Source organism: Sus scrofa, chromosome 6 (genome assembly GCF_054392235.1).
Source record: "Sus scrofa isolate SSC_HxYL_T2T_F1_AM1 chromosome 6, Sscrofa_HxYL_maternal_Yorkshire_Landrace_v2.0, whole genome shotgun sequence".
In the NCBI taxonomy this organism is placed as follows: domain Eukaryota; kingdom Metazoa; phylum Chordata; class Mammalia; order Artiodactyla; family Suidae; genus Sus; species Sus scrofa.
The window spans coordinates 39,617,740-39,642,709 of record NC_139388.1 but is presented as its reverse complement, the minus strand read 5'-3'; the positions used below and the strand labels follow the sequence as shown (position 1 = coordinate 39,642,709).

At 39.6% G+C, this 24,970-nt stretch overlaps 1 protein-coding gene across 3 annotated transcripts in view; it reads right to left on the bottom strand.

The window, feature by feature from the left end:
• Positions 1-24,970, bottom strand: part of VPS35 (VPS35 retromer complex component) — a 32,972-nt gene that overhangs the window by 1,448 nt on the left and 6,554 nt on the right. The window contains exons 2-16 of one of the 3 annotated variants that reach the window (XR_014805960.1): positions 22,138-22,236; positions 19,980-20,076; positions 19,333-19,456; positions 18,000-18,182; positions 16,440-16,653; positions 13,660-13,743; positions 12,863-12,972; positions 10,466-10,562; positions 10,214-10,362; positions 7,789-7,996; positions 6,062-7,409; positions 4,515-5,241; positions 2,102-2,281; positions 1,010-1,249; positions 407-550 (exon numbers count right to left, since the gene is read on the bottom strand). Coding sequence is in view for 2 of the 3 variants with exons in the window: in XM_021094246.2 (XP_020949905.2) it covers positions 407-550; positions 1,010-1,249; positions 2,102-2,281; positions 4,515-4,637; positions 7,254-7,409; positions 7,789-7,996; positions 10,214-10,362; positions 10,466-10,562; positions 12,863-12,972; positions 13,660-13,743; positions 16,440-16,653; positions 18,000-18,182; positions 19,333-19,456; positions 19,980-20,076; positions 22,138-22,236 (2,208 nt within the window). In the remaining variant the exon portion in view is untranslated. Of the gene's footprint in view, positions 1-406; positions 551-1,009; positions 1,250-2,101; positions 2,282-4,514; positions 5,242-6,061; positions 7,410-7,788; positions 7,997-10,213; positions 10,363-10,465; positions 10,563-12,862; positions 12,973-13,659; positions 13,744-16,439; positions 16,654-17,999; positions 19,075-19,332; positions 19,457-19,979; positions 20,077-21,548; positions 22,237-24,970 lie in introns of all 3 variants that reach the window. The other 2 variants (XM_021094246.2, XM_084960350.1) reach the window with 2 other exon arrangements.

The following is a 24,970-nucleotide window of genomic DNA, read 5'->3' as shown; positions in this document are numbered from 1 at the left end:
AGGGATTGAACCTGCAACCTCATGGTTCCTAGTCACGACGGGAACTCCTAATCTATAAGTCTTGATCAATCTTTTATTTAGGAATTACTCTAAATTTATTTGTGATGACAAATGGGCTTACTATTCAGCATTTATAAATTATTTTGTATTTTTTAAACAGTGACACTTTTATTATATACTCATAAGCAAAAAAGATAACAATTTTCTTGGACATAGTTTTTCTGTTAGAGAGCTCCATCTATATAGACAGAGAAGAATTTTGGAGAATAAAAGAGACCACTTAGGTAGATTCTCCAAACTCTGATCCTTGTAAACCAAAAAGAAAGTATTGGGATGAAAAACTTTTGTATCTATCAAATCTAAGAGCAAGAACGGAAAATATGAGTTCACTAACAAGTTCACTTACCGCATCATTTTCCTTTTCATAAAAATAGATATATCTGTTCAGAATTTCTATAAAAAGTTGCACTTGTAGAGAGGGGTCCATGCACTGATTTGCTATTTTTAGGGCTTTCTTTAGGCATTCCATTACCCTCTTGCCTCCATGAAGCTAGAAGGGAGAGGGGGGAGCATGAAAGAGATTAATGAATCACAAACGTCCCATTTCACACCAAGAAATAAACACACACAGCGGCTCTTTCATATTTTCAAGAGACACAATAAATTTAAATCCTCTTCATTTGCTTACGTACACAGCTACATTTTAAAACAAGAATGGTGCTTTGTATATGTATATGTTAAGTGTTTTGTATTTACTGGATGAGGTATGTTCTTTAAACGTAGCGGTACAACTTGCTCTGTTAGAATATCCTCAAAGTGGAGGCCTCACCACAAGATGGAACTCTCCATACATTACTCCATTTCATTCCTTTTAACCAAAATTGTTCTTTGTCAGGTTGCCCGGCCCTCCACATGTTTCACCTCCAAGGCACAAGGCCAAGACAGCATTCCCTATTAAAGGTCCCTTCGGTAACCCTGTTGGTCAGAAGGACCACCCCTGCCACCTTACCTCCTCCCCATTTTTGTCTGTGTTTCGGCCAGACCAGAAGAGATGTGCGCACGTGCTCACAGCTCGGCCCTGATCAGGTTTCTTCAGAAGTTTGGATGCAGCAAGAGCGCACTGCGTCCTCAAGGGTTCATGATTCTCTTCGCTGAAGCACTTCATCCTCTCAAAAGTACCAATGATCAAGGTGATGGCAGCCAGCTGTGCTTTGGAATCACTGATCTCATCCTCGTACAGAGAAAATGCCTGGTGCACGCAAAGCCAGAAGTGACCTTTAGGGACCAACCGTCTGCTAGAGCATTTTCCAAAGTATTTCCCATCAAACCCCCACCCTCTCCAAGAGATACAGTACCCTCTCTTGGAGGGGCACAGGACAAAGAGGGTGACAAGCTGCAGTAAAGACACTTGTATGAACTTTTGTTAAATCCAGGGTTCTTAAACTGGATTAACAAAGGAAATTTTTTTCCCCATGAAACAGTTTTACCATGACTCACTTGAAAATATTAAATCTTATTAGCACCCAGTAACGGATCAATTTTCCTGCTCCAAACCAGTCAATAATTTGGGAGTTCCCTGGTGGTCTAGTGGTTAGGATTTGGTGCTTTCACCACTGTGGTCCTGGTTCCAGCCGTGGTCTGGGAACCGACATCCCACATCAAACCACTGCATGCCCAGCCAAAAAAAAAAAAAAAAGGCATAGCATTTCCCATCAAGATGGTGGGAAAGGGGTAGTTAAAATTCAGAGAAGAGTAAATCCATATGTACCATCACCACTAACTACAGGTGACTGAACACAGCAAATGAATTTTTTTTTTTTTTTAAAGGGCTGCACCAGCGGCACATGGAGGTTCCCAGACTGAGGGTTGAACTGGAGCTGTAGCCACCAGCCTACACCACAGCCACAGCAACACGAGATCTAAGCCAGGTCTGTGACCTACACCACAGCTCATGGCAACGCCGGATCCTTAACCCACTGAGCGAGGCCAGGGATCGAACCGGCAACCTCATAATTACTAGTTGGATTTGTTAACCACTGAGCCACAACAGGAACTCCTAGCAAATGAATTAAAACCACCCAGAAAGAAAGCAGATCATCACCTGGGACATAAATTCATATGCTACTGTTTCATGATTTTCAAAACCGATTTCTCCAGCAGCTAGAGCACCCTGAAGAAAAAGTCTTAAGGGTAATTCTGCCAGCTCTGCCTTGATCAAAGCACTGATAGTCTGGTGAGCAAATGAAAAAATCTTCTGGCATTTCTTTTCCCATTTGTCATCCTAAAATAAGAAAAAAAATAGTTTCAATGACCTTACGTTCAAGATTAACTTGCTCAAGAATGTTCATTTTTCTATAAAACTTCTATATAGAACAGACAGAGTGACTAAGTGGAGTTCACAGTTTCCTTCTATCTTGTCTCATTTTCAGAGCACACAAATGTCTTCTCAAAACATCTATTTGAGGTTAGCAGCTTTGCAGTTTTTACATGTTTGGTATTTGTTTTTTTGTCATCAGAAAAGTGACACATTCCTAAATTGGACAAAATTAGGAAAAGCCACAAAAGAATTTCAAAAATTAAAATCTTCCCTAAATCTATCGCCCAGCAATAATCACTGATAATATTCTGATGTTAATGTTTTTTCTTTTCAAATATGATGTAACTGGGATCTCTCTGTATAGTTTTGTTTTCCACTTTAAAGTACTCACTGAAAAGACTATGTTCATGCTGTAAATAATTTGCATTCAACTTCTTTTCTGTCACTTATTTTGTCATAATTTTCCTCATGATACTAAAAGTTATTAAAATCACTTTAATTGCTAGAAAATATTCCATTGACAAGACAAGATAATTCACTTAACTGCTACCTTTTGGAAATAATTTTAATATCATAACAAATACTCTATAAACACAAAATTTTATTGAATATCTAATTTTTTTCCTTAGTATAAATCCTTAGAAGTAGAAATATTGGATCTTTTAAGGCTCTATTTATATACTGCCAGGGTTTTCTGGAACAATTGTAGTAATTCACATTCCCACCATTACTAGATAAGAAGGAACTCTCATCACACCACTGCCATTGCTGAACCTTACTTTTTTTTTTTTTGTCTTTTTGCCTTTTCCAGGGCCGCGCCCGTGGCATATGGAGGTTCCCAGGCTAGGGGTCCAATCAGAGCTGTAGCTGCTGGCCTAGCCAGAGCCACAGCAACGCGGGATCCGAGCCGCGTCTGCAACCTACACCACAGCTCACGGCAACGCCGGATCGTTAACCCACTGAGCAAGGGCAGGGATCGAACCCGCAACCTCATGGTTCCTAGTCGGATTCGTTAACCACTGCGCCACGACGGTAACTCCTGAAGTTAAATATTTCACTCATGTTTGACTATCTAAATTTTCTGTTACAGCAATCAGTTCTTTTCTTTCTTTTTTTTTTTTTTTTTTTTTTTTTGGTTTCTTTAGGGAGGGCCACACCTGTGACATAGGGAAGTTTCCAGGCTAGGGGTCAAATTGGAGCTACAGCTGCCAGCCTACACCACAGCCACAGCAACAGGGGATCTGAGCTGTGTTTGCAACTTATACCACAGCTCACAGCAATGCCAGATCCTTAACCCACTGAGCAAGGCCAGGAATCAAACCCATGTCCTCATGGATACTGGTTGGATTCATTTCCACTGAACCACAACAGGTGCTCTTAGCAGTTGCTTTTTTTATTGTTACATTCACAGATACTTATCCACAAAATGCTAGGAAAAAAGGTCCAACGTGAAAGACTGGCCAAAGGCATGCTACGTCATGCTGGTAGGGCTACAGAATACATCTTGCGTCCCCATTATTAGAAAATCATTTACTGACATTTGTTCCTTTACATAAACCTGTCTGCCCAACTTTCAGGGACATTAGACTGGGATATTTTCAACAAAAGTACACCACTGAAGACTTAAGCCATGATTCTGATTGTAAAAGGGATAAATAAGCTCATTAGAAAATGTACACAACTTATAAAATTATAGGCTTTTAGAAAGCACTGGTTATGTAATTCTGGGTCCTTTCATTAAGCAAAGCTAACCTGAATTAGATCTTTCTTGTTATGTATTGCAACCTCTGAATGAGATTACTGCATCACTTTAGAACTGGTACTTAATAAAGATTCCAAGAAAATAAAACCATTGTTGAAAAATTAAAGCATTCTGAGCCAATTTTGTAATAAACTTATCAATGTCTCACACTGATAAGGGAAAACTTGTAAGCATAAATTTAAACTGTTTTAATCTTTCATTTCTAAGTCTTTTCATGTGATCCCTCAATACGTATGCAATTTACTAACTAATCTAATCACTGTAAGGAACACCTAACACAGGATGAATAATGAATTGAGAGTTACTGAAACTGGGATTTTATTATACTACTGTCTCTTTATTAAGTTTGAAATTTTCTATAATAATAAACTAAAACACACACACACACAGAGGAAAAAGGGGAAAAAGCAGTGACATACTTAAAAGTAAACCCACCACTTTAGAATTCTCTTTGTAGCGAAAAGCCAGCTGGTAGGCTGCAAATACCAAAGGTGGCAGTGTGAAGCGAATCCGTTGATTTCCACCAGCTCCAAAATGTTTTCGTGCTGTGTTTAAAATCTGACCAAACAAACAAACAAAACCCATCAATCTTTTCTATAATTATAGAAACTATAATCAATCAATCATTTATACAATTACAGGGAGGCTGTAATCATCATCATTGCTACCATTTTTTTTAATATATACAATATACCTGCCTTCGTGGTATACTTTGACATTTCTTCTCTTACTGAGTCATCACAACTACCTGAAACAAATACTAACCCCATTTTACAAATGGAGAAGCTTAAAGTTCGGAGAGGTTGTATAACCTGCCCAAGGTTACACAGCCAGTAAGGGGTAAGCAGATGTTCATATGCACATGTACAAAGTATGCTGTATTGATAAAGAGTTCAGGCTCTGAAAGGATACTCTAACACTTGTGTGACTCTGGGCAAACTACTATTTACTTTCTCTTAGTTGTGAGTTTCTTTTTTTTGTTTGTTTGGTTTTTGTCTTTTTGCCTTTTCTAGGGCTGCTCCCTTGGCATGTGGAGGTTGCCAGGCTAGGGGTCGAATCGGAGCTGTAGCCACCGGCCTACGCCAGAGCCACAGCAACGCGGGATCCGAGCCACGTCTGCAACCTACACCACAGCTCACGGCAACGCCAGATCCTTAACCCACTGAGCGAGGCCAGGGATCGAACCGGCAACCTCATGGTTCCTAGTCAGATTTGTTAACCACTGAGCCACGATGGGAACTCCAGTTTTGAGTTTCATTTGAAAAATGGGGTAATATATTTCTCTTAGGGTTGTTGGGAAGATTAAGTAACAGATGTCCAGTACTACTGGTACTTACACAAGGCATGTACTCAGCAAATACTGGCCATTATGATACAAAAAATTACGTAGGAGTTCTTGCTGTGGCTCAGTGGGTTAAGGACCTGACACTGTCTCTGTGAGGATGCAAGTTCAATCCCTGGCGTTGCTGTAAACTACAGTGTAGGTCACAGATACGGCTCCAATCTGGTGTTGCTGTAGCTGTGTAGGACACAGCTGCAGCTCCAATTCAACCCCTGGCCTGGGAACTTCCATATGCCACAGGTGCGGCCATAAAAAGGAAAAAAAAAAGTTATGTATAGTGATGGTATATCATATAATTTCAGAAAAACCACAAGAATTTATGAAATATTTTCAAATAAGTGTAAGAAAACGTGTGACATATTCACTTCGTGAATTTCTGATAATGGTAGATGGATAGGAAAGAGAATGCCTTCCTCCTTGGGAAGTCACGGCTTAAGATCCTCACCTTAAAGGTTTCTCTGTACATGGCAGACTAACACTTAGCCTCATAGTTAAACTACTCTGTCCACACAGTATTAGGCAGTCATAGGAGTTCCCATTGTGTGGCTCAGTGGGTTACGAACCCAACTAGTATCCATGAGGATGTGGGTTCCATCCCTGGTCTCAATCAACGGGTTAAGGGTCTGGCATTTCCGTAAGCTGGGGTGTAGGGAGCAGATGCAGCTCAGATCCTGCATTGCTGTGGCTGTGGCGCAGGTTGGCAGCTGCAGCTCCAATTTGATCCCTAGCCTGGGAACTTCCATATGTTGCCGGTGTGGTCCTAAAAAGAAAAAAAAAAAAAAATTAGGCAGCCATCTGTGCTATCTTTCATTAAAACAAGTTATCCAGTATCAGTCACCAACAATCCTACTCAAGCAGCACATTTTATTCACATCACAAAGACTTACTGAGGACTACCTATAAAGAAAGGGAGAATCTCATCTGATTATTCTTTGCCAGGAAAGAGGGGCTAAGACAAAGGCAATTTTAATCTTCAAGTCCTCACACATTTTCAATGTGGCAAACACATAAAACTTCTGTTTGCAAACCTTGGAAACATAAACATGATTGAATATAAGGATCATTGCTTATATTTTAAATTTATTATGGTAAATCACTAAACAGCTCTAAAAGCAGCCCAGAGTTCAAAAAGAAAATGAACATGGAATGATTACTGGACACCAACAAAAAGAAGACAGGCTTTTCTATAATTCTTAAGAAACTAAGAATAGACTTGTGGTTGCTTGGGGGGAGAAGGAAGGAGGGGGAAGGAGTGGGAGGGATCGGGAGCTTGGGGTTAACGGATGCAAACTACTGCTTTTGGAATGGATTAACAATGAGATCCTGCTGTGTAAAAAAAAAAAAAATTAAAATTAAATTAAAAAAAAAGAAACTACAGCCATCAATTTGTTCCTCATAAGCTCCAGAAGTTTACAACAAATTATGCATTTATTTAAAAAGTAAAAGTCCACGTAATCTCTTTTGTTTTCCCTAGCATGGCACATGGAAGTTCCAGGCTAAAGGTCAAATGGGAGCGGTAGCTGCTGGCCTACGCCACAGCCACAACAACACCAGATCTGAGCCACGTCTGTGACCTACAACACCAAAGCTCGTGGCAAGGCCAGCTCGTGGCAACACTGGACCCTTAACCCAGTTAGTGAGGCCAAGGATTGAACTTGCATCCTCATGGGTTACTAACCCCCTGAGCCACAATAGGAACTCCGAATCTCTCATTCATTTGCAATTCTTTCAAAACTTTCCAGTACCCCAACCTGCAGTAGAACATTTGAGACACATATACATGTGATTTCACTAGAAGTTGCTGAAGGGGCACAGTTAGAGTTAATTCATACCAAGTACTGCTGATCAGGGTCCTCGGACCGTAGAAGGTGAATGAATCTGCCCACAAGGCTCTGCTCATCGGCAAAATCCTCTGGGTCAGGGTCTTCTGCGGGTTGATCTGGCTGATCCTGAATCAACGTGGATACCAAATTCATGATGGAATCCACCTGCAGCACGGGAGACACAGAAACCACCGTGGTGAAACCATCAGTTGTGTCAAGTTACAAAACAGTATCAATGACATAATTCTTTTTTCTGTAAGAAAATATATGCCTATTGGTACACATATAGATTAAAGTCTAGAAAAGAGATGCACCAAATGTTAATCAATCGTAGTTATTCCCTTCCTGGTGGAATTACAGTTATTTTACTATTTCTTCTTTACACATCTCCAATTTACTCATTTATATTATGAATAAGCTACTTATAACTTTTTTAAAATAGTAAACTACCACCCCCTCCCAATATCATATGTCTTTCTCAAGGTCTAAAGCTGTAACAACATTATCTTGGTTTTCCTATTATTGCATGTCAATATTTTCTTACCTGGTCTTGAGAGACAATTTCTGTGTTATAATCCAGAACATTACTAAGCACGTAACAACTCATGCTCTTTCTGGACTCATAGTCAAAGTACTCAAAGAGTGGGTGAAAATGTTTTAATTTCAAGACCGTTAAAATATTGTTGTAAGTGTCAATGGGTATCTTCAAAAGTCTGGTGAGCTCCTTTGAAACTGCACTACTGGTAGCAATACTGCAAAAAGAAAAACAAGAGCCCTTTAAAAATAACATTCTATATATACAAACAGTACTTGATACATTAAAAATTTGAAAATTTTCATTTATACATTAATGGAAATGGGTCGAGTGAATCACACCACCCCAAAATACCCCAATGACTTCCACGAAACGGCTGTCAGATGTCTATCTAACCACAAACACTTATTCATCCATTAATGTCCTATTGATACAACAAACTATATATGAGTCCCAATTCATGAAGAGGCTGTATAGTGAAAGTTAAAATGACTATTTAGAGGAGTTCCTGTTGTGGGCTCTGGTTGGCAAACACGAGGATGCGGGTTCAATCTGGCTTCATTCAGTGGGTTAAGGATCTGGTGTTACCATGAGCTGTGGTGTAGGTTGCAGACGTGGCTCGGATCCCATGTTGCTGTGGCTGTGGCTGTGACTGGCGGCTTCAGCTCTGACTGGACCCATAGCCTAGGAACCTCCATATGCTGCTGGTGGGGCCGCAAAAGACCAAAAAAAGCCAAAAAAAAAAAAAAAAAGGAGTTCCTGTCATGGCACAGCAGAAACGAATCTGACTAGGAACCATGAGGTTACAGGTTCAACCCCTGGCCTGGCACAGTGGGTAAAGGATCTGGTGTTGCTGTGAGCTGTGCTGTAGGTTGCAAATGTGGCTCGGATCTGGCATTACTGTGGCTCTGGTGTAGGCCAGTGGCTACAGCTCCAATTAGACCCCTAGGCTGGGAACCTTCATATGCTGCGGGTACGGCCCTAAAAGGACAAAAAAGACAAAAAAAAAAAAAAAAAAAAAAAAGACCAAAAAACCCCTAATAAAATGACTGTTTAGAATCTAGTATTTCTAAGGGAAGTGTTTTTTAAGTGGTGGTTAGGGCAGGCAGCCAGTAAGTCCTGTAGAGTCAAGATGAAAAATCCACACAATTTAACTATTCAACAAAATAGAAAAATACACAAATTATTTCTTCTGCATCAGTGTTAGTGACTAAAGAAAAGCAGGATGAAACTGGAACATTCTACGGAGACCGAGACATATCCAGGCATTTATAAGACCTTCAGAGATTGGGATTTCTAATTATTTTGCCTAATTTTACCATAAAACTCACTGTGTGAGGGAAGACAGATATGTCACTTACCAATTCAAGATCTGGAATTTTTTTTTTCTTTTGTCTTTTGTCGTTTTAGGGCTGCACCGAAGCATACGGAGGTTCTAGCCTAGGGGTCCAATCAGAGCTTTAGCTGCCAGCTTACGCCACAGCCACAGCAATGCCGGATCAGAGAGCCACGTCTGTGACCTACACCACAGCTCATGGCAACACTGGATCCTTAACCCACTGATCGAGGCCAGAAATGGAACTCGAAACCTCGTGGTTCCTAGTCGGATTCATTTCCGCTGCGCCACAATGGGAACTCTCGGAATGTTTTTCAATTCACAAAAAAATGGCAGTGACCAAAAGGAAAAAGGAGGCTAAAAAGAAGTAAAAGAAAGAAGAAATCTTCCAGATGCAACTAAACTACTGAGAGAGGTAAAAGAAAAAGATAATGTGAGGTGAAATGAGTAATATAGGGCAAGGAGAGACCTAGCTTGACTAGGATGTTCAGAAACAGTGGAGGATGGGACCGTAAGGGGGTTTCTGGGAAAAGACAACAGGATTAGAACTGCCCACAGCAGCCACTAGAGGATGTTACAGGTCTGGGACAGCATAGCTGAGGAAGATCCAAACAAGCAAAAGAATATGCTTTCCTTGAAGGTATCAAAGCCAAAGCTCAAAATAGAAAAAAATTTAAACCCATTTAATTTCCACATCTCAAACGCATACATGCTTCCCTAATTTTTCACAACTTACTCATCTGTAGGAAACCACTTATGGAAATACTGCTTGACACAAAGAGTTTCCTTACTAGTTTTAAAAACAAAACTCCTGCATAAATACAAAGAGGTCTAAATTGGAAGACACTGGTCCCTGAAGGTTGCTATGGTCCATGAGTGCCAAGACCCGGTCAAAGTACACAACCAAGCAATTGGTTGCCACTCTCTGCCCTGGTCAGTACCAGGCATGTCAATTTAACACATGCTTATAACGAGACGAATGCAAGCATTTCAAAAGGGAATTGTGAAAGGAAAACAAATCTGGGACAGAAAATTTTTTTTCTTTTTAGGACCATACATGTGGCACATGGAGGGATTTTACAAAAATGACTGACTTACTGTTCAAGGTTGAGCTTATTAAATATCTCCACTGTTGTTTCTAGAACTTTATCAACATAGTCCACACGATCAGGATAACACTTCATAGCAAGATTAATGAGAGAGACTTGTAAAGATACAACATCCTCCGAAGGCATGTCTTGTCTAGACTGGAATGTTTAAAAAAACATGAAATTTATTTTCAATAATTACAAAAGGATTCACCAGCTAAGTTTCAAAGTGTTGAGAACTTAGGAGAAAAGCCATACAAACCTGTATTACTGTAGCCACCTGCTGTGAAAATATGTCAAAAAGTTTAATATCTGCCGGGATTCCAGGTCCATCTTCACGATGAGCAAATAAAGCTAATCTGAAAAAGAAAATATTTTTTATTTAAAAAGATACAGGGACCTGGGTAGTGGGATCACGAATGACAGTTGATTCTTTATGCTTTTCTGTCTTTTCTCCAAGTGTACTTCTCCCAAAACATTAAAAAAAGGTTTAAAAATAAGACATGGAATACAGCTGATCATTCTCTCGATTCTTTTTTTTTTTTTTTTCTTTTTAGGACCGTACTTGTGGCATATAGAAGTTAGGGGTCAAACTGGGAGCTGCAGCTGCCAGCCACAGCAACAGCAACCCGGGATCTGAGCCACGACTGCGACCTACACCACAGCTCATGGCAACACACTATCCTTAAACCTTTTAGGTGAGACCAAGGATCGAACCTGCATCCTTGTGGATACGAGTTAGGTTCGTAACCTGCTGAGCCACAACGGGAACTCCCTCCAAATTCATTTTTAATGGAACAGTTTTACCAACAATGCCTTATTTCACTGCATTCTTACTTTATACCATACCCAAACAGATATTTATCAGGCCAATTTTGCCAAATTCTTTGAAGCCCAATTAAATAGATATGGATAGAAATTCATTAACTGGACAAATGTATTCAACAGCCACGATTATAAAAAATAATCTCTAAAAGAGTAAAAACTACATAGGCTATTTTAAGATAATGCATTTTTACTACTGCAAGGTTTAAAACACAATTAATTCTAAAGGTAAGGTTAACTTCTATTTCCCACCTCTTAAACTATTCAAAATAATGTTCTGTTCCATTATCACTGTCATGATTACAACTGAATTCATATTTTTTTAAAGCACAGAACCACTACTGACAGAAATGGTTAAGTGACATTATGCCCAACATAGGAAAACACAGTTATTAGCTTCCACTAAGCATATACCCAATTAGGGAGTTCCCTGGTGGTATAGTGGTTAGGATTTGGTGCTTCATGTGGTGAACCACTGTTGCCCAGGTTCAATCCCTGGTCTGGGAACTAAAATCCCACATCAAGCTGCAGCTCAGCATGGCTAGGGGGATAGGGGCGGGGGGTGAGTGGGGGTGCACGAGTGTGAAGAGTATATACCCAATTAACTTACAATTCTTAATGCCCAGAATTGAGCTGATTATTTGGAGAATTTTGCTATATAAATTCTCAGATTTTAAAACTTAGATTTTTAAAATATAATAAAAAGTACTTGCAGAAATAAATGTTCGCCTGGGTTTCTGGTTTCATTAATATCAATGATGAGAATGCTCACAAGCAGCACACATACTGTGTACCAGCAGCCAACAACCACTCATTAAAGCCATTATTGGACACCAAGCTGTATTCTTTTAATCAAGATCAAGGGCTAAAGAAGTAAAACTTCATCTCAAGGGGATTTATGAACATTTTAAGACTTGAAAATTCTTGGAAGTTCCCATCGTGGCTCAGCAGTAGCAAACATGACTGGTATCCAAGAGGACATGGGTTCAATTCCTGACCCCACTCCATGGGTTAAGGACCTGGCATTGCTGTGGTTATAGTGTAGGCCAGCAGCTGTAGCTCCAATTTGACCCCTAACCTGGGAACTTCCATATGCCTTGGGAGAGGCCCTAAAAAGATCAAAAAGAAAAAGGAAAATTCTTCTTAAAAAAAAAAAACGTGATGATAGAGCGATTATTTGAACATTCGTAATTATCTGTATTTATGGCTACTTGATAAAGAAGTCAAACTGGTTCCCACTGAAAGATAACTTTCACCATGGTAAAAAATGTTTTATTCTTTGGTGATCTTTGGATTTATAAAATTTAAGTGTTTGGTCTGTATAATACTAAACACTTAAATTTTTTTAGGGCCACAACTGCGGCATATGGAGGTCTCCACGATAGGGGTCCAATTGGAGCTACAGCTGTCGGCCTACGCCATAGCCACAGCAACGCCAGATCCGAGCTGCATCTGCAACCTATACCACAGCTCAAGGCAACGCCAGATCCTTAACCCACTGATCAAGTCCAGGTATCGAACCTGCAACCTCATGGTTCCTAGTCAGATTCGTTTCCGCTGAGCCATAATGAGAACTCCTGCACAGTATCTTTAAATGCCAATTAAATTCAGAGATTAAAAGCATTTTCCCCATGCTTCCTGCATAATTAAAAGCTAATTTTCTTTCATGCCTAAACTAGCCAAGCACTTAAGATACTTATACCTACAGAACTAGTTTAACTAAATCAAAATCATTAACATAATAAAGATGTAACAGAAAAAATAATTCACAGAAATGTTTTAAACTCATTAATCCCACATTAAAACACTGCTCTCCAGTGTTGGAAGTTCTTACCTATCAATTAAAGCAATGATTATGTTTTTCACATTTACATTTTGGTGTAACTCAGCACAGGCCCGAAGAAAAGGATTCAAGGTTTGAAGGTGGAACTCATCAGGGAAAACCTGAAAATCAATAATAATTAATTTATATAAGTAAAAGCATTTCACACTATGTTCTGGACTTAGTATTTCAAGTTGCTATTTGTGGAAAAAATCATTTTCATCTTACACGACTAAATTCAAATACATCACTTTTATTTTTTTCTTTTTACGGCCCCACCTGCAGTATATGGAAGTTCCCAGGCTAGGGTTCGAATCAGAGCTGCAGCTGCCAGTCTATGCCACAGCCACAGCAATGCCAGATCCCAGCCACATCTAAGACCATATGCTGCAGCTCACACCATATGCTGCAGCTCAGTGGATCCTAAACCCACTGAGCAAGACCAGGGATCAAATCCACATCCTCGTGGATATTAGTCGGGTTCTTAACCTGCTGAGCCACAAGGGGAACTCCTAAATACATCACTTTTAAGCCCCTCTAAACAAAAGCCCAGAAAGAATTATCCTATTAACCAAAGTATACCTAAACTAAACTAGTTTAGTTTTAAACTAAAACTACTGATACTCTAGAAAACTGGGAGGTGATTTACTCTTTCCTACATCAATACAAAGACCAAATTATTATATCAATAGGAAAAAGGGATTTCTTCAGGAAAGGTTATTTTTCTATTCTATCAAGAATTTTTCCAAAACAATGAAAATTAATAAAACACAGTCCTTTAAAAAAAAAAATGGAATGTTCTCACCTACCTGAATAATACACTCCATGAGATATTCTTGAGCCAAAGCATCCCTGCAGTTTACAACTTGCTCCAATATCCCCGTCAAAACAATCTAGGAGGAAAAAAATTTAAGAGTTAAGATTATTTTCAAAAACTTAAGTCACTCCTCTAATAACACACTTAAACTATTAATTTTAGAATCATATTGTAAATTTTTTCTGGGCCATATTTTATTTCCAAATTAAACTTAAAAATTTTGGGGGGTAGTTCTCGTTGTGGCTCAGTAGGTTAAGCATCCGACTAGTATCCATGAGGGCCTGAGGGTTTCCGGGGGAGGGGGTCACATGGGAATTTCTGTATAGTTTTGTTAAAATTGTGTGCCTCTCCTGTATATTCTCCGTAGTTTACAATTTTTTTAATGTTCAAAAATAAAGAATTAGGAGTTTCCACTATGGTCTAGCAGATTAAGAACCCAACATAATTTCTGTGAGGATGCGAGTTTGATCCCTGGCCTCAATCAGTGGGTTAAGGATCCAGCATTGCCACAAGCTGTGGCATAGGTTACAGATGTGGCTCGGATCTGGTGTTGCTGTGGCTGTGGTATAGGCTGGCAGCTGCAGTTCTGATTCTACCCCTAGCCTGGGAACTTCCATATGCTGCAAGTAGGGCCATAAAAAAGTTAAAAAAAAAAAAAAAATTGGGACGCAGAAGTTCTGGGCCCAGGGATCAAATCTGCGCCAGAGCAGTAAACCTGCCACAAGCAGTGACAATGCCCAATCCTTAACCCCCTAAACCACCAGAAATCCTAAACTTTAAAATTTTACAGAAGAATATTTTTTTTTTGGCTGCGCCCACAGCATATGGAAGTTCCCAGACCAGTGACTGAATCTGAGCCACAGGTGCAGCAACACTGAATCCTTAACCCACTGTGTTGGGCTGGGGATTGAACCCACACCTCAGCAGTGACCCAAGACACTGCAGAGACAATGCTGGATCCTTAACATGCTGTTCCACAGAGGAGACTCCCAGAAGAATTTTTAAATAAAAAATTGGGGGTTTCTATTTCATAAAAGGCATTTATGATTAAGTCTATTTTATCAATTTTTTTTCTCTTTTAGGAAGGTTTGTAATTTTGGTATCCTAAGAAAGCTCTGTCTAATCCAACGTTATAAAAGATTTCCTTTGTGTTTTTTTCTAAAAGTTTCAGAGTTGCAAATTTCACACTTATGACTCTGATCAGTGTTTTTGAATTTCCCTACATAACATGAAGATGAGTCACAGTTCAGGGCTATGTTTGCATATAGATGTCCAACTGTTCCAGAATCACCTGTGGAAGAGGTTGTCTTTGCGCCCTTATCAACAATAATTGATTACATACACATAGGTCTACTGTGGACTGTCTCTTCTAGGGGTCAGCAAATCTGGTTTAATGCCTGTTTTTCTTTTTATATATATATGTGTGTGTGTGTGTGTGTGTGTGTGTGTGTGTGTGTGTGTGTGTGTGTGTGTGTGTGTGTGTGTGTGTGTGTGTTCTATCATGGTCTATCCCAAGAGATTGGATATAGTTCCCTATGCTGTACAGCAGGAACTCACTGCTTATCCATCCTAAATGTAATAGTTTGTATCTACCAAGCCCTAACTCCCCATCCACTACCTCCCCCTCTGCCCCTTGGCAACCGCAAGTCTGTTTTCCATGTCCATTGAGTCTGTTTCTGTTTTGTAGATAGGTTCATTTGTGCCGTATTTTAGATTCCACATATAAGTGCTATCATATGGTATTTGTCTTTTTCTGACTTACTTCACTTAGTATGAGTATCTCTAGTTGCATCCATGTTGCTGGAAAATGAATGCCTGGTTTTGTAAATTGATTCCACATTGTCTGTGGCTGCTTTTGCACTACACTGGCAGAATTTAGTAGCTAAAGACCATATGGCTTGCAAAACCAAAAAATATTTACTATTTGATCCTTTACAGAAAATGTTTGCTAATTCCTGATATAATGTCCACTGATTTATATATCTATCCCCTTTACCAATACCATATTACTATGGCTTTAGAGTAAATCTACAGTAAAATATACTAAATCTCAATTGAAAGAAAATAGGTATCTTGATAGTTTTGAATGAGTCTTCCAATCCGAAAACATAAAATATAGCCTTTTTTTTTTTTTAGGGCCACACCTGTGGCATATGGAAGTTCCTAGGGTAGGGGTCAAATTGGAGCTACAGCTGCCGGCCATAGCAACAGCCACAGCCACTCAGGATCTGAGCCGTGTGTGCAACCTACACCACAGCTCACGGCAACACCGGGTCCTTAGCCCACTGAGCAAGGTCAGGGATCTAACTCCAATCTCATGGATCCTAATCAGGTTCGTTAAGTGCTGAGCCACGAAGAGAACTCCATAAAATATAGCTTTTGGTTTATTTAAGTCTTCTTTGACTGTCAATGCTTTTGCTTTTGCTTTTGTTTTTATTTTTAGGGCCGCACCTGTGGCATATGGATGGTTCCTAGGATAGCAGTCGAATTGGAACTGCAGCTGCTGGCCTAAACCACAGCCGAAGCAACATGGGATCTGAGCCACATCCACAGCTTGCAGCAAAGCCAGATCCTTAACCCACTGAACGAGGCCAGGAATCGAACCCGCATCCTCATGGATAGTAGCCGGGTTCTTAACCCGATGAGCCACAATAGGAACTCTGTCAATAGTTTTCAATGCAACATTATTTAACAAAAATGCTCAACTTAAAAATTCAGACTTAATGTGTATGTCATGACCTAAGAAAAGATGACAAGTAAAAAGATATAAACCTGTTTGTAGCGTTCCACATTTACACCTTCCAACTGACTGAGACGCACCAGATTTGTTCCCACTAAAATCCTCAGTTCTTGTCTTTCTCGTTCTCTTTTTTCCCTATCTCGGCTATGTCCCTGATGCTGCATTCGAACCCAGAGCTTGTTCATTTCTGCAAAGTTGAGTAGTACAAAATCCATGGAATCACTGATGTCACCAGTTATCTCTTCACTGAAAAGAAACAGTTGGAAAAATCTTTACATACAGTATTTAAATTATAGGAACAACTTTTTACTATTCCTCTTCTTTGCACACTTCCTTCTTAAGTCTCTTTAATACACCAATGCGTTTTGAAAGTCACTTTCCACTTCACTGGCTTGGTATGCCATTTCAAGGGGAGCAGGCTCGAGAAAAAAAATACCAGGGAGAGGACCAGTTCAAGTTTAAAGGGACAAAACTTTCCCCTCCCTTTTTGCTGAGCTAACTAAACTTGTTCTTGGAGTTGCGCTCCATTAATTCAAAAAGCCTAAAAAACCTGACAGAATGTACTGTTACCTCATCATTTCATTGTTGAATATTTTAAGTTTTCAATTGGGATGTAAGCTTTGTAAGGGAAGAGACCAGTATTTCCTGCTTATGTTTATAGCTCCTGAGATAGGATACTTAGTAATTTTCAAAATTTTTTACTATTTGCTTAATTAAATGCTCAACACTGAGTCAAATCATAATAAAGAAAATAACCTCACCATTTTCTCTACACTGTTAAATCTTTTTCCTTTCTATACCATGCACAGTAAAATTTCCATTAGTCTTTCTTTTAAAAAGGAAATAATGCAGATTTACTAAAAATTACTAAATTGTACGCCTTACAAATAAATGAATAACCTTTAAAAAAAAAAAGGAATGAAGTTCCCCCATCTAGGGAACCTGTAATGTGAATAGTTCACCAAGGTGGGTGAAGACCACAGCAGGCTGACCATTTGCCATTTTTGTGGGATGAAAGCACAATGGACTTGGATACTGGAACACTGGTCACGGACAAGACAGGACTCTCTCTGATTGGCTTTTGGTTTTTTTCTGTTTTACAATTAATATTTATGTGGCTAGATAATTAAAATCACTTATACTCTAAGGTAACTAGAAGCTGATAAATTACGAAAACTGATAGATATTCAAGAAACAATATGAAATCTGGCTAGCTCGTGGAAAAAGTTAAGTATACTTCATGAGTTCGTCACAATACAATTTTCGAAAAGTCATTCAAAACATCAGATTTTCAAAGAATATCTAATGGAATGGAAAAATGCTCTCAATGATGTTCAATGAAAAACACAGGTTCAAATAATCCAGACATATTTTTCATAAGCGTACATTTTTGTATCACACCACATACACTGAGGAATTTTATGTCTCAAAGGAAATCTATACACAAAATGCTACTAGTATCTGACTCTGGGTAGGAGGATTATTAATATTTACTTTCTTCTTTATACTTTATACTTTTCTATACTTTTAACACCTTTTACAACAGCAGAGAAAAACACATTAGAACTAAATCAAGAAAGAAAACCACTCACTCTGTGGGCTCTCCTTCATCAGGTAAGATGTTTCTGGTACACTGAAGAAGATAATTCCGAAGAAAGAGACCTCTCAAAGGATGCTGTACACCACGGCACATTTCTACCAAATCTTTCAAAATATCTTTCCTGGACTGAGGAAATGACTTGACATATACAACTCCAACTGTGATTAGCAGGTAACTAGGGGAATTATGAGAAAACATTTGATTAGAAATATATAGAATATATTCAGGTAAAGAATTCGATTATATCCAAATACACTGTACACAGACGTTAAATAAACAAGACAAGAATCAAGTTTTCCCTTGCATGATGAAGAAAATATCATTTGATTTAAAATATAACTGTTGGGAGTTCCCATCATGGCACAGCAGAAATGAATCCAACTAGGAACCATAAGGTTGCAGGTCTGATCCCTGGCCTTGCTCAGTGGGTTAAGGATCTGGCGTTGCCACCAGCTGTGGTGTAGGTAGAAGATGCGGCTCGGATCTGATGCTGCTGTGGCTGTGGTGTAGGCCAGCAGCTGTAGCTCCAATTTGACCCCTAGCCTGGTAACCTCCATATGCGGTAGGTGCGGCCCTAAAAAGCCAAAAAAAAAAAAAAAAAAAAGCCAAAAAAGAAAAAGCAAAAAAATAAAATAAAACTGTTCACTGACCTCCCCCAATTTCTTTCTCTCTCTCTCTCTCTATATATATATTTCTCTCTGTGTGTGTGTGTGTGTGTGTGTGTGTGTGTGTGTGTGTGTGTGTATTTATATTAATGTATCTCATTATCACCTTTAAGCATGTTTGGTCTCCTATAATTATCATATTAATTTTTCTAATAGTCAAGAGATTTAAATATGTCCATTTTTTCTACTTCCAAAGTTCATCAAAAATCTATAAAAAGTAAAAGTAATTATACTCTAAAACCTTAAAAAAAATCACTAACAGAATGTTAATTTCTATTTGGTAAGAAATTAAATAACCTTAAAATTTGTTTTTAAAAAGCTGCTGATTTTGGAGTTCCCGTTGTGGCACAGTGGTTAACGAATCCGACTAGGAACCATGAGGTTGTGGGTTTGATCCCTGGCCTCACTCAGTGGGTTAAGGATCCGGCATTGCCGTGAGCTGTGGTGTAGGTCGCAGATGCAGCTCGGATCCGGCATTGCTGTGGCTGTGGCTGTGACACAGGCCGGCAGCTACAGCTCCGATTAGACCCCTGAGAATCTCCATATGCTGCTGGTGTGGCCCTAGAAAAGACAGGAAAAAAAAAAAGCTGCTGATTTTAAAGGATATAAGATAAAGTACGAAAGGCAGAAACAAAAGCCCTCAGATTCTTAATAACTTACAGCCTTGGAATAATGTTTCCAGCATACTGCACGAGTTCATAGAGATCTGCCACCTTTCTTCCTTTAGCAAACTCATCTGTCAGGTAGACTTCCAAGTAGTGCAGTTCATCAGAAATAGCCATATCTTTTAATTATCATTAAGGACTCAAAACTAAGCCAAACTAAGCAATACTCTGCAACTTGTTGGACTCATATTAAATTACTGGGCAAATGTCCTAAATGTTAGTCCTGGAAGAGAGCATGTTTAAGTGAAGACAGAATTTCAGTTGGGCTTTCCTTACTTTAAAATAAGGGTTTTTAAGATGTCTGATGAAGCCTGACAGACGATGAAAAGGTTTTGAAATGACAAATCACTGAATTCCTTTCCGTTCCAGAGTCCTGAATGACAAAATTGTAGCAATATCCTTCAGGAGGGGTGTGAAAAGTGAAATATAACAACCTGCTTAAAGAAGTTAAGCATAGAAAAAGGGTTTCTGACACTAAATTTTTCTTTTTTTCATTTAGCACATCTGCATGGAGAATGAATACTATTTGATTAAGACAATGAAGAACAAGAGAATTTCAGAAAAATAAGGAACAAATAAAATATGGCCTTATCAAGAAAAAAGTATGTTCAAAATGATCATTCTTCAACTTTCAAAAGATACAAAGTTCATAGTAGCTCTTTGGTGATAACATAGAAGTCCGGAGTTCACCAAGCATATTAGAAGCATGTTTCAGAGCATCCATAAGCTTGTTTTTGTCCTACAGAAATACCAAAAGAATTGGTAAGAACGCTTAAATTTAAATAAACATTGAACTTGGTTATATAAACTCTTTCATCAAGGACCTGTTACACAGTTTAAAAGTATAAAGCACCTTTAATTTAAACAGTATAAATTGTTTTAATCACGTAAAAATCGAGTTTGGTTTCACCTTGCTTTCTCTTTACTGAAAAGAAAAAGATACATAATTCCTCACCAGGGCTTCAAAGCTTAGCAAATCGTACATATCTAAGACCATGAGCTTCCTGGCATAACACCAATCTCTACAACCTCTAGCAACTATGAAACTAGCAGCTCCACTAATTCACATTTTACCTGAAATCAAGAAAGCTGGGAGTTCCCGCTGTGGTGCAGTGGTTAACGAATCTGACTAGGAACCATGAGGTTGAGGGTTCAGTTCCTGGCCTTGCTCAGTGGGTTAAGGATCCGGTGTTGCCGTGAGCTGTGGTGTAGGTCGCAGACAAGGCTCAGATCCCGAGTTGCTGTGGCTCTGGCTTAGGCCGGCGGCTACAGCTCCAATTCGACCCCTAGCCTGGGAACCTCCGTATGCCTTGGGAACGGCCCTGGAAAAAGGCAAAAAGACAAAAAGACAAAAAAAAAAAAAAAAAAAAGAAAAGAAAAGAAAGCTGGCACACTGATTCTTTTGAAGATACTAAACTAACAATAGCTTAGTCATAGGTTAAATCATCTTCAGATATGTCTGGAATGACTGTTCCTATAAGTATGCTTTCCTCCTCACAAAGACCCTGTTCCCAGTTAACAGGTAAATGCAGACAATTCCTTTAGACGCAGGAAGCACTAGTCATACACAGAAAGAGACAGAAGCAAGCAATAGCAAGCTCCATGCCCACCCACTTTCTCCAATCAATGACTTTTGTTTTTGCAAATTTGTTTGGAAGAAAAGCAATATAAGAGATGCCAGCAGTTAAAAGAGCATATTACTAAGCTTTAGAAACTCTAGGACAGTTAACAAAGGTAAGATATTACTATTATCATCAACACAGTAACTTATAACTTGAAGTACCAGCCTATTTGGTTCCATTTCTTTTCTTTTCTTTCTTTTTTTTTTTTTTGGCTGCACCTATGGCATGTGGAAGTACCCCAGGCCAGGGATCAAATCTAAACCAATATAGAGCAGAAACCTAAGCTGCTGCAGTGACAACACCGAATCCTTAACCAGATGGAGAACTCAGATCCATTTCTTAATTTTTTGCCGTTTTTAGGGCCACACTTGCGACATATTTAAGTTCCCAGGCTAGGGGTCGAATCGGAGCTGCAGCCACCGGCCTACACCACAGCTACAGCAACTGGGGATCCAAGCTACGTCTGCGACCTACACCACAGCTCATGGCAACACTGGATCCTTAACCCACTGAGTGAGGCCAGGGATCAAATCCGCATCCTCATGGATCTTAGTCGGATTTGTTAACCTCTGAGCCATGATGAGAATGCCCTCATTTCTTAAATTTTAATCCAGAGAATCTACAGTTTCTACACAAATTATTTCCCACCCAACCTTTCAGAATATGAAAACATATAAATAGGTGTAAGTTTAATTTTTAGCTAGTTCCTACAAAAAATATATCTATTCAGGACAAATAAAAGCCCTCGAGATAGGGGGAAAAGCTAAATAATTCAAATAGAAAGCCTTTAAGTGCATTTGTTCAATCAGTGTTTATTAAGCATCCATTTCATGCCAAGTACTCCTCAGGTTTGAGGTTCAGAACCAGTGAGGCTGGTAATTCAGGTCAGATATCAGTATGGTGATAACACAGTGATGTGTAAATAGAAAGCAGGGTCTCTTATCCTCATTGAGCTTACATTCTGGTAGAGAAGACAGACAATCCCAAACCATAAATATAAACGTAAGTAAATATTTCAACAGTGCTATCTGTTGCAATTGCTCCATGCAGTGCTTGCGCAAGCTGGAAGTGAAGATTAGATTTTCCAGAAGCAGTGATGCTATGTGACTTTAGAAAACACAGCGGGCGTTCTTAGGAACACGCAGATGCAACTGTCTCCCCCACGCTGTCATTCTTACCAGGCATCTCTTCATCTGGAATGACTGGACCTTCACAGCCTGTATGGCTTCATCCAAGAGCTTTTCTTGCTCATCCTGAGGTGACTGCTGTGTTGTAGGCTGTAAGAATTTTAAACCCTCCCATTAGTATCTCATTAGCACTCTCTTCTAGCACATCTGCTATTTCTACAGTTCCAGCCATGGTTCATGCTTCCAAGGCTTTCATACAAGGTTCATTCCAGTTTTACATCTCAAATTCATGTATCAATTTGTGACAACTGAACAGAGAGCTGGGCTGTCACTGAAAAGTAATATGCAGAGAATTTCTTCTCTCTCAGAAACGGACTCAACATTCCTATAGCAGACTGGCCTCGAAGAAACATAAAGTGGTAGTTAATGGTTGCCTGCATTCCACTAATACACTCCAACTAGAACATAACTCCAACTAGAACATAACCAATCTGTTGCGACGCAGAGTCTAACCCAAATCTCTAAAAGACTCCTTTTCTCTAAACTACTTTTTATCTGCATTTTAGTATATTCTTTGACAGACCAAGGAACCAGTTAATGAGAACACAGATCCCCTTAGGAAGGATATAACAAGGGACCAGACAGCTTAGAAACAGTTGAAATTAGTGTGACGCATAGTGTAACACCATAAACAGTACTCTCCTCAAGAACCGATCTTATCATTTCAAATACAAAGATCTTCAGTCATACTGGACAAAATATATCTAGTCTTCTCTTTGCCATCAGAAAAAAATCTGCTTGGGAGTTCCCATCGTGGCACAGTGGTTGGCGAATCCGACTGGGAGCCACGGGGTTGTGGGTTCGATCCCTGGCCTTGCTTGGAAGGTTGAGAATCTGGCGTTGCTGTGAGCTGTGGTGTGGCTCGCAGATGCAGCTCGGATCCCGCATTGCTGTGGCTCTGGTATAGGCTCTGATTCGACCCCATGCCTGGGAACCTCCATGTGCCACAGGATCGGCCCTAGAAAAGGCAAGGAGACAAAAAAAGAAAAAGAAAAAAAAAGAAAAAAGAAAAAAATCTGCTTGGAAAATGAATTAGATTTACCTGCCAAGCAGAGTTAACCACTCCATCTCTTAGGTTGTATAAACACTGTGTTTATACCACTTCTATAGCAGGTATCACATTTTAATTATCACTGATGGCCATTTTTACATCCTGGGACCCAATACATTGCCTGACACATAATGGATCCTTCAGAAATGTTCACTGTATGAATGAATAAGCTGGTTTTAGATGATGTATATAATTTTTTTTAATTTTTTTGTCTTTTTGCCTTTTCTAGGGCTGCTCCCCAAGAATATGGAGGTTCCCAGGCTAGGGGTCGAATCAGAGCTGTAGCTCCCGGCCTACGTCAGAGCCACAGCAACACAGGATCCAAGCCGCATCTGTGACCTACACCACAGCTCACGGCAACGCCACATCCTTAACCCACTGAGCAAGGCCAGGGATCAAACCCTCAACCTCATGGTTCCTAGTTGGATTCGTTAACACTGAACCACAATGGGAACTCCAAGATGATGCATATAATTTTTAAAAATGAAGAATCAACAGATGGATGAATAAACAAACTGTGGTACATACATAACAATGGAATATTATCCAGTCATAAGGTCTGAGGTATTGACACATGCTATGTGAAATAACCTAGAAAACATTATACTAAGTAAAAGAAACAAGACACAAAAGACTACCTGTTGTAGGATCCCACTGATATGAAATATAGGCATATCTCAGATACTGCAGGTTTGGTTCCAGACCACCATAATAAAGTGAATACTGCAATAAAGTGAGTTACACAAACTTTTTGGTTTCTCAATGCATACAAAAGTTATGTTTACCTTAATCTATTAAGTGTGCAATAGCATTAGTCTAAATAAACAATGGGCATACCTTAATATTAAAATAATTTATCGCTAAAAACTGCTAACTATCACCTAACCCTTCACTGAGTCATTATCTTTTTGCCGGTAGATGGTCTTGCCACAATGTTGATGGCTGCTGACTGATCAGGGTGGTGGCTGCTGAAGGTCAGGGTAACTGCAGAAATTTCTTAAAACAGTGAAGTCTACCGAATCGACTGACTCTTCCTATCATGAACAATTTCTATGTAGCATGTGATACTGTTTGATACCATTTACCCACAGTAGAACTGCTTTCAAAACTGCAGTCAGTCCCCTTGAATCCAGCACTGCTTTATCAACTAGGCTTATGTAATATTGTAAATCCTTTGCTGTCATTTCATCAATCTTCACTGCCATCTTCACCAGGAGGAGTTTCCATCTCGAAGTTCCCCCACTGTGGCACAGTGGAAACAAATCCGACTGGGAACCATGAGGTTTCGGGTTCAATCCCTGGCCTCACTCAGTGGGTTCAGGATCTGGCGTTGCCATGAGCTGTGGTGTAGGTCGAAGGCACAGCTCAGATCTGGCTTTGTTGTGGCTATGGCTGTGGCTGTGGCATAGGCCGGCAGCTGTAGCTCCCAGCTGTAGCTCTGATTAGACCTCTAGCCTGGGAACCTACATATGCTGCTGGTGCGGCCCTAAAAGGACAAAATACAAAAAAGTGTAGTGTCCATCTCAAGAAACCACTTTCTTAGGGAGTTCCCTTCATGGCTCAGCAGAAACAAATCTGACTAGCATCCTAGCATCCATGAGGACACAGGTTCGATCCCTGGCCTCGCTCAGTGGGTTAAGGATCTGGTGTTGCCAAGAGCTGTGGTGTAGGTTGCAGATGTGGTTTGGATCCTGCATTGCTGTGGCTGTGATGAAGGCTGGCAGCTACAGCTCCAATTCAACCCCTAGCCTGAGAACCTCCATATGCAGCGGG